At 37.6% G+C, this 9432-nt stretch overlaps 1 protein-coding gene across 2 annotated transcripts; it reads left to right on the forward strand.

The window, feature by feature from the left end:
* The first annotated feature begins 855 nt into the window (after positions 1–855).
* Positions 856–9225, forward strand: samd9l (sterile alpha motif domain containing 9 like). Of its 2 annotated transcripts, none has more exons than XM_088069204.1 (3): positions 856–1014; positions 2509–2568; positions 3405–9225. In XM_088069204.1, the coding sequence occupies exon 3, from the start codon at positions 3600–3602 to the stop codon at positions 8043–8045; it is 4446 nt and encodes a 1481-aa protein (XP_087925330.1). In that variant the 5' UTR covers positions 856–1014; positions 2509–2568; positions 3405–3599; the 3' UTR covers positions 8046–9225. The 2 variants fall into 2 exon arrangements, with proteins under 2 accessions (XP_087925330.1, XP_042361702.2); XM_042505768.2 differs by having other exon boundaries at positions 3433–9225.
* The last annotated feature ends 207 nt before the right edge of the window (positions 9226–9432 follow it).

Consider the following 9432-nt stretch of genomic DNA (forward strand, 5'->3'; position numbering starts at 1 on the left):
CTTTTAGTTGCACACTGTAGTCTACTAAATTATATGACAGTTGTGAGACATTTAGGAGCTTCTTTTGAATGCAGGGCTTTTCAATCAAGCATTAACATTAAAATTGTATTGTTACATCCGGTTCAGTCAATTTAAGTTTTTTTTTCTTAAAAAAAACAAATTGTGCTGTGATGTTTTGCAATACTCTGCATTTTTTGCCAATCAAACATTTCTCAAACCACATCAACATTCTGCATTATACATCACTTTATTTACTTTTTTTTTTTTTTTTTTTTAAATGTGTATGGCACTTTTTATACAAACAAAACTGCACAAAGTACTTCATACAATAAACCAAAATTATATAAAATATGTAAATCTTTTAGGTTATTGTCACAGTCACTCATTCTGTTTTTGTTTTATTATTTTAAATCAATAGCAACAGTCCACCTAAGCTGATGGAGACCATGTGTGGTGGATGCTCAGCCTACCCCTAAAAACTTAAATTAAAATTAAACAGCACTGTCAATGACACAGGAAGAATGTAATCCCATCAGCATCATACTGGAATATATATGTGTAGATTAAACTACCATGCTGCTGCAAAACACAAACATCTACATGTTCTGAAACAAGAAATACCATTGATAGTTATTTAGCGGCTTTAATAGTAATTTGTAATGATTTCTCTCGACAGTGCGTGGTGGTATTCGGTGTTGTCATGTATTTGACTGACTTGTTTTGTGCCAACATTATATTATGCTCGGCTCATCTTACATGTTGGCTGATACTGTGATGTACGGTTCAGCGCAGGTGTGTGACTAATGCCGAGGCTATTTCCCCAAAAACGAAACCTGGTGAACCTGGGTGCAGCCCAGCAGTATATTCTAGAGAAATCCATTTCGAGTTATTTATACGTCGGTGGTGAAGTTACTGAACGACTGCGTTTACAGCGTCTGAAAATCTGCAGTTTTGTAAAAGAAAAATCTACCAGAAAAGGGAAGAAGGCTGGCTTTTTCTCAGGATATATCCGAGGTAAGAACAATGGTTGCCTTTGTTTTTATTTATTTTTAGTAGTGTAACAGTTTCCCTCCTCCTCCTGGTGCTGACATTATGGAACAAAAAGTTACTTCTCCCTACTTTTTGTCTATCTTTATTTTTTATTTATCCTCATCTTTAAAGATAAAGATCTTTATTCATACTAATCAACAAAGGCTACCACCTAATCGTGCTTATTGCTATATACTGTAAATATGTTTGGTATTATGGAGGTTTCTGGTAAGTATGTATTCCCCGGGAAGAGTTTACAGGGAAAAGGCGGGGAAAAATGCGAAATTTCAGAAAGACCGGAAGTGAATAAATAGCAATCGTAGTTTGGACAAACATAGTTTTTTTCCTCAAATTTCTGCTTTTATTATATACTTTTATTGTGCTTTTAGTCTGTATCTCTCGGTAGTTTTATCCATTTGACAGTTACATTTTAGTAAAATTATACATTAAAACAATAATTAATACTATTAATGTCATTAAAAAATAGATTTGCTGGAGGCTATAATTCCAGAGGGTGGTTAGGTGTATTTGGAGAAAAACACACACGAGCACACACATTTGTATTTTTCTTTTTGTTAAGAATAGTCCCTTGTGAATTACATGCTGTGTGTGAAAGGGCTCATTCATTGTAATGAACTCACAAAGAATTATCACCTAAGACTGAAATTCCCCTCAGCTCTGTATCGCATCTTTTAAAAAATGTCTTTGCTTTTTTTGGCACATTACTGGTTAGTTAAGCTTTTGGCCACAGCAGACAGCTGATTTGTACGGTGGCCCTGAGAGCTCAATACATTGCAAATCAAGAAAATTAATGTAAATGAAGAAACATTTTTCTTCACAACACAAAACAACAACAAACAACACAAAACAACAACAAACAAATATGATGACACATCATGAATTTGACAACAGCCACAGGATTTTAGACATCAACCTCACCAACTTGACAAAACACTAAAATGTCATCTTGATGACACACTTGACATCAACTTTATGTCACACTTACATATCAATTTGATAAAGCATCAAAACATCAAGGTGACAACAGACTGAAACATCAACTTGACGACACGAGAATATAAAGTTGAAAACACACCAAACATCAAACTGACAACAGACTAAAACATCAAATTGTAATTCAACTAAATCATATGACAATTCACCAAAATATCAAGTTGACAATAGACTAAAACATCATAATGACAACAACAATAAAACATAATTTTTTTGCAAATGATCTACCAGTATTTTGAATGAATTTTGGCAGTACCATCTCCCAGTACAACTACCCTACAAGGAAGGATAACTAGGAACTAAACTTTAGGCTGTCTGTGATTCCAGTTTGAAAACTTTAATAACAAACTTTGAAAAGATAAATCTACCTGTGCCAGTTTCATTAACATTCATCTGTATGTATATAAAATAATAATAATAACCAGTAATGGGATGAATGTATGTTTTGTTCTTGGTTTTTTGCAGAGAAGGGTATACAATAAACACCAAACCTGATAATGAGATGAAAGGAGAAAGAAATCATGGGTGAGTCCTCTATGAGTTTTGATGCGCGTAGTATTGTATTGTCATATTAACAATGAGTGAAATATTAATGTGAAATGTTAAACTAATGATGACAAACCAACGTTTTTCACCCAACTCTGCAGTTTCACCAAATTATATAGAGTATTTTTAACACATTGTTGTGGCTTTACAGACCACAGCTTTACTGTTTTGGTTTAATTTCACTGCTCATTCTCATAAATGTTATTTTCACCTACAGCTGTTTTTGGCAAAAACACTAGTGTAAATCTGATTAAATAGACAAAGTTGGAGACTAGCTGGTGAACATGGTGGAACATTTAGCAGTTAAAGAGCCATGGTAGACACCAGACCTAAGCTATCAGGGTGATCAGAAACATGACTTCAAATGAACGCAAACGTTGACTCGTCTCTGCTGAATATGCAAATAGGCATTTGTTTGCCAAAACAGTCTCCATATAAATATTATATGGTGACATGTAAGTGTTGTGTGTACAGCTTGTTTCTCTGCCCCCAAAAGACAAAAAAAATTTAAATTATAATATTTAAATTAAATTACTGCTTTGAGGATTTAAGTGTGCAATAGGAATTAAGGGGCTTGTGGGCAAGAGCCACATAGCAGAGGAAAGTTGGAAGGTATTTAGATACAAACACATTGTTGGCATTGAATTTTTTGTGGGATATGTCAGCAAAATGAAGAATTTAGAATACTGTCAGCATTTACAGTAATCTATGTGCTATTGCCAAATATCTCTAAAATTTACAAACCACAAATATGCTTGAAGTGTGGAAGGGAACTGTAGTGCATCTTTGATAATTTTATTTATAATCAAACATAGGTTTTTTCTGTCTTTTCTCACTATAAAGCTGACAAACCTGAGCAATCTCCCAAGGGTTGGACTGAATCTCAAGTGAGCGACTGGCTAAAGTCCATTGGAGTCAAGGAGCAATACATAAATAAGATCTATGAGGAAGAAGTAGATGGACAAATCCTACTTGCACTGGATGAGGACTTTTTGAAGTCAAAGATTGGCATGAAAGCCGGCCCTGCTCATTTAATTATTCAAAAGAGAAATGATCTCATTACCTCCAAACAAAAGTCTCAGGTGAAGAAAAAGCTCACCGGTGGCAAAAAAACTGAGTCAGAACAGACATCAGTTGAATGTCTTCCTAAAACAAGTGAAGATCCTCCAGCAGAGATTCCTGAGAGAGATCAAGATGTCTTAAAGAAAAGACAAACTTCTCTGGAAAAATGCGTGTTGACTTCGAAGGAAGACTGCAGACCACGACCATTTGATCAAGAAGGGATTGAGTTCATATATGTAAAACACACAGTCCTGCAGCCTGAATCAGGTGCTTTTAATCTGATATCTCCATGCCATGAATTTAAGTCTTTTGCTACAGCTGCTGAATTGGATCGCACAAGACTCCAGGCGAAGTTTGCCAAAGAGGTCCTCAAATTTGCAATAGGCTGTATAAATATCAGATCAAATGGCACCATTCACTTTGGTGTGATGGACAGCAAGGAGGATGAAGGACACGTGCATGGTGAGATAATTGGCATCCCTGTAAAAGAGAAAGACATTTATGTAGATGCTTTGGACTACATTGAAAAATGTATTTCCTCGGACAAGGAGCATGTACGCCTGTGTGTGCGGCCACCAAGGTTCATTGAGGTTATGGATCGAGAAAGCACAGAAAAGAAGTATGTGGTAGAGGTTGACATTGTGCCTTCAATAAGTGTTGTTAAGGGTAAGGTGTATAAAGTTCGTCTACCAAACTTCAAAGAGTCAACTAACAAAATAGAATATGAGAAAGAAATGATTCTGCGGAGAGTGGGTTCAAAAACAGAGCAAGTAAGCAACGAAGACCTTGGTGATTTTTACCAGCGAGTCCAAGACAGGGATGCCCAAAGAGAAGAAGCAGAGAAAAATCAGTTCCTTAGTGCCCCAGACTTATGCCAAGACCTCGGACGAAAACTCACAATGCTAATGACTAGTGGGAAGAAATTTATTGAAAAGGAGAAATGGTTCATACTCGTCACAAACAAATTCAACCCTGATGATCTTTGCAACATTGACTGGCTTCTTAACATGAACATGTTCTGTGTATTTGACTTTGACCCAGACTCAAAGAAATCGGGTCTTTGCAGTAAATACCTTCAGCATCATGCTGCAAACATGCATTCTCTGCAGAGCTATAGGAAGCCTGGTGACATGACCATCGAAGAATTCACACGCCACTTGCGTCTGTTTGAGCAAACTAGCTGGATCTTTTGTAATGGCTGTTCTGATTTCAAAGGAAGTGAAATGCCATGTGATGAAATGACCTGGATTAAGTCAAAAATGACTTTCCTGCGGGAATCTGTGTCCTTGATCTGTAAACAAATCTTGCCAAAGGGAACGTTTCAAGTCATTTTTCTTCTCACATCACCAGTTGAGAAACCACTCTTGCACACCTTTAATGAGTTCTTCACAGACATGGAAGGCCATGAAGACATCATCTGCATCTGTGAATCACAGACAAACTTCCAGAAGTGGCAAAGCTTTGCAGAGGGGTCATGTCCAACAGAAACTGTGAACAACTCCAGTGTTGTTGGGATGAAAATGAGTCACATCAATTCAACTCTGCAGCAAGTACAACCAGTTAAAGCATGTACCAAACAATTGCCAGTCTATGTAAAAGGGACATGTCTTCTTGAAACCCATGAAGAGGAACAGATGTATTCCCTGGAAATTCTGACAGTTGATCATTGTCGTGAAACAAATGAAGAATTTATCAATGAGGAGAAAACAAACATTGAAAAGCAGTTCTACCGGGGTGGAAGAGTGAACTGGTTGAATTTCTGGCTTGCTGAGCACAAGTATGTTGGAGAGGTAATTGAGAGAGATGCTTATTATGAAGTTTCCAAACTTCTAAGTGATGCTTTGAAAAGGAATGCAGATCAAACTCCGGTGAACAGTATAAACATTTACCATCATCCAGGAAGCGGTGGAAGCACTGTGGCAAGACAAGTGCTGTGGAACAACAGGAAAGAGCTAAGGTGTGCAGTTGTGAAGCCTTCATACTCAGCTGCTGATGTTGCACAACATGCAGTTAAACTAAGAGAATATGAAGAAAAAGATCCACAAACATGTCTTCCTGTGCTGCTCCTCATTGAAGACTCGGACAAAGAATATCTAGATGATCTCAGGAATGAACTAGAGGTTGCCATTAACACCAGAAGAATCCAGTATGGGACTCTATGCTTCATTTTGTTGAGCTGCAGACGATCCCATGATCCAGAGAAAAGATGCAAGGAGTCCCCACTACAGAACGTGTCTGTCACTCACAAACTATCTGCTGACGAGAAAAGAAAGTTTTCTGGAAAACTAAAGGCACTTGAAGAAAGGTATGCGCCTGACTTCATACTGACATTTGTTCTGATGAGTGAAGAATTCAATGAGAACTATGTTCAAGAGTTTGTGGAACATTTGCTCAATGGCATTGATCATCAATCTGTTGTTACTCGCCTCATACTCTATGTAGCACTGCTGAACACTTACGTTCAAAACTCGTACATCTCACAGTCCCATTGTGAAGCTTTGCTTGCCTTAACCATTCGCTTGGAAAGGTTTCGCCAGCATGAGTTTGCGAAATCACTCAGTGATCAGGCCAAACTGGTCCTCTTGCACCTGAGAGATGACAAGACGCACATTGAATCAATCAGAATCATCCACCCACTTGTTGCAAAGGAAATTCTCCAACAACTTTTGGGGAACCAACAGACCCAAAGCAGTTTGGCAATGGATCTGCTCTGCAAGACAGTGCTTTTTGAGCACAGATTTGGAAGGGGCGAATATCTGTCATTTTTGAGAGCACTTTTCATGAGGCGAGCCAGAATAAGCAAAGGGGACGAATATGATAGCCTTTTCTCTCCTCTGATTGAGCATGTGTGTGAAGAAGAGGAATGCCCAGACAAAGCAATTGAGTTACTAAAAGAAGCATTCCAGCGTTTCCATAAAGATCCGTTCTTTGCACAACAACTTGCTCGTCTTCATTATACTTACGAAAAGTTTGAAGAGGCAAAACACTGGGCAGAGACCGCAGCTAAACAGCAGCCCAACAACTCATACATCCTTGACACAAAAGGACAGGTATACAAGAAATGGTTCCAAGCTAAATGCAGAGCGTTTGACAACGACAATGTTCCAAAGACAGCCCAAAATACAGCAGATGCTATGGAGACTGCGCTGAAAGCACTGGAGTGTTTTCAAGAATGCGAGAAAGCAGCTAATGCAGATATGGAAAACGTTAACAGCTCAGGGTTTTTTTCAGAAGTTGAGGTTGGCTGCAGTCTGCTCAAACTGATCTCTTCAACCCAAGTGTTTGCAAATGGCCATTCAGAGTGTATGAAGTACCTGCTGACAGATTACATTCCAGAGGAAGTTAAAGATGCCTGGGAACCATTTCATGACCGTGTGAAAAAACTTCACAAGACAATGCAAGATGCCTTGGAATGGATTTCAGAAGACCTCAGCTACTTCCAGACAGACATCGGGGAAGATGAAAATGAGACCGCTGAAAGACCCGAGGAGAAGATAAGCAATCCTCTGAAATGGCTGGCAAAAAAATCCTCAGAGTATGGGAAGTACTTCAGTGAAGCATATTCTACTGCACGTCTACAACATGGACAATCAATCCCAGCCAATCTGACTAATACCCAGAAACGCATGATCATCCATCATCTTGGTGGAGGTAATGTAACATCCATCCTCTCCAAGCTAACTAACCAGAAGGATGCAGTACGTATTCTAGAGAGCATTATTTCTCTGTACTCCAGCAATCCAGTTCAGGCTAAATTTGGACAAGGGGACATTATCAATTACATATTGGCCCACATTTCTCTGAACTGCCTGTCACCAAAGAATCAAAAGGTAGCTGATTTTAAAGATCTACAGGCACTCTGTCATCAGTTCCCAACTGAGAAAAGGAAATGTTTACCAGGTGCCCTGTTCTTGCTCACCTTGCTATTCTGGCCAGAGGATCATGACACAGACCGTGAGAAAGAAGCCAAATACGAAATTGTGCAATCAGCTGTTGAACACTTGGAAAAAGACTACTGGACCAAGATGAAGGACATTCCTCAGAGGAAAAGAAGGATTTACACCCACTTTTTCCTGGGCAATGGAAATGAATTGGATAAATTTGTCCACAAGAGAAAGTTTGAAAGAGTCACAAAGGTGTTCTCAGTCTCTGAGAAACGAATGAAGTGGTTTAGGGGTGAAGCATGGAAAATGCCAGAGATTGCCAAGATGCTGAAACGTGTTTCTGGATGGACTGAAGATGGAGTGGTGTACCTTGAAGGCCCTCGGAAAAAGAAGTTCAACATCCTGCCTCTTCATGTACCTTCAGTGCCTCACAGTAATGAAAACATCACGTTCTACCTGGGGTTCACATTCAGAGGCCCTGTTGCCTACAACATCAATGTGAAACAATAGACTGTCTTTGAATAATGATCCTGTCACATAAGCTGTACATCACCTTGCTAGAACATAGCTCAAGGACCACCCCATCACCAACAGCAAGAACAGATTACGCACAGAGCAATTCAAAACACACAAGCCTTCTTTGGATAGTTTGTAGGCAAATTTGTAAAATAAGTATCATTTTGTAAAATGCAAGATAATTTGATATTCACATTCCCCCCTCTTCTACTGGTGTGTATATCGTGTACATAGCTAAAGTCATAAAATACAGTTTTTGTGTGTTTGAACATGGACTACGACATGGTTAACTGCATTCCCAGAGTACTAACAATGTAAACCGAATTTGCTACTACAGCTTAATGCTTCTTAAATACGAACTTAAAATCCCTGTTTAGATTTATGTATCTAGGTTGAACTGTTTTATTTTTGTGTGTGTGTGTGTGTGTCAGGTTTTTTTTTTTTCTCCTGGGAGTAAGGAGCGTTTCAGAATGCATCTCCAGTGGACATTTGTGCCTTGATTTAGCTAACTGGATCACCTTTTGTGTTATCTTTTGGGTAACCAAAACAGTCAAATCGCACAGCACTTCAATTGAAACATATTTTTATTGCCACATATTTTTCATGTTTTATCTATGTTTTATCTATGTTTTATGAGAACTAGATTGCTATTAGACAGAAAAAAGTGTATCACACAAGATGAAATGTGATCCCAACCATTCCTGAATGTCTAATCTGTTTGTAGATCATGATTGCTTATATTTGCTGTTCTACACTTTTCAGGATACAATGTGGAAACAAATGGAATTTAAATGCTACTATTTTCATGGATATTGATTTTATATGTTTTGAGAATAAATGTATAAAAAGCTGAACGTGTACAGTTGGAGGAGAATTTGTATACACGTGCAACAGAAAAATGTGTTTTGAAGTGTAGAGTTTAATGGTTGTACAGATATTGAAAAGCCTACACTTCACACAATATATAAAAACATCCTTCAAATGAAACGAAAATTATGGCTACAGTGCTTACCTGTACTTTTATTACTATATTTTATATACACATACCATTATATTGAATGATTGTTTTTTTTTATTAACATGACAGATTATATGATTCTGTGATTATTGTGTTCTTAAATATATACATAACATGTCACCGAATGAAATAAAATGTTTTTTTTATCTCCTTCAATTTTACCTTTATGTTGCAATTCTTTCATATATTGCATCAACATTTTAAGTTTATCCAATAATAATGTTTTCTTCAGAATATATTAATTTATAGTGAGTTTATAGTGGCAGACTTTTTAAGACAGAATTGGTAGGCCTATACTTGGCACCTCACAAGATTCTGAACTAATTTTAATGGTTTCCAAAGAACTTTAATATTTTTTAAAAG

The sequence above is a fragment of the Plectropomus leopardus genome, chromosome 18 (genome assembly GCF_026936395.1).
Source record: "Plectropomus leopardus strain MGB_pleo_1.0 chromosome 18, ASM2693639v1, whole genome shotgun sequence".
NCBI classification, from domain to species: domain Eukaryota; kingdom Metazoa; phylum Chordata; class Actinopteri; order Perciformes; family Serranidae; genus Plectropomus; species Plectropomus leopardus.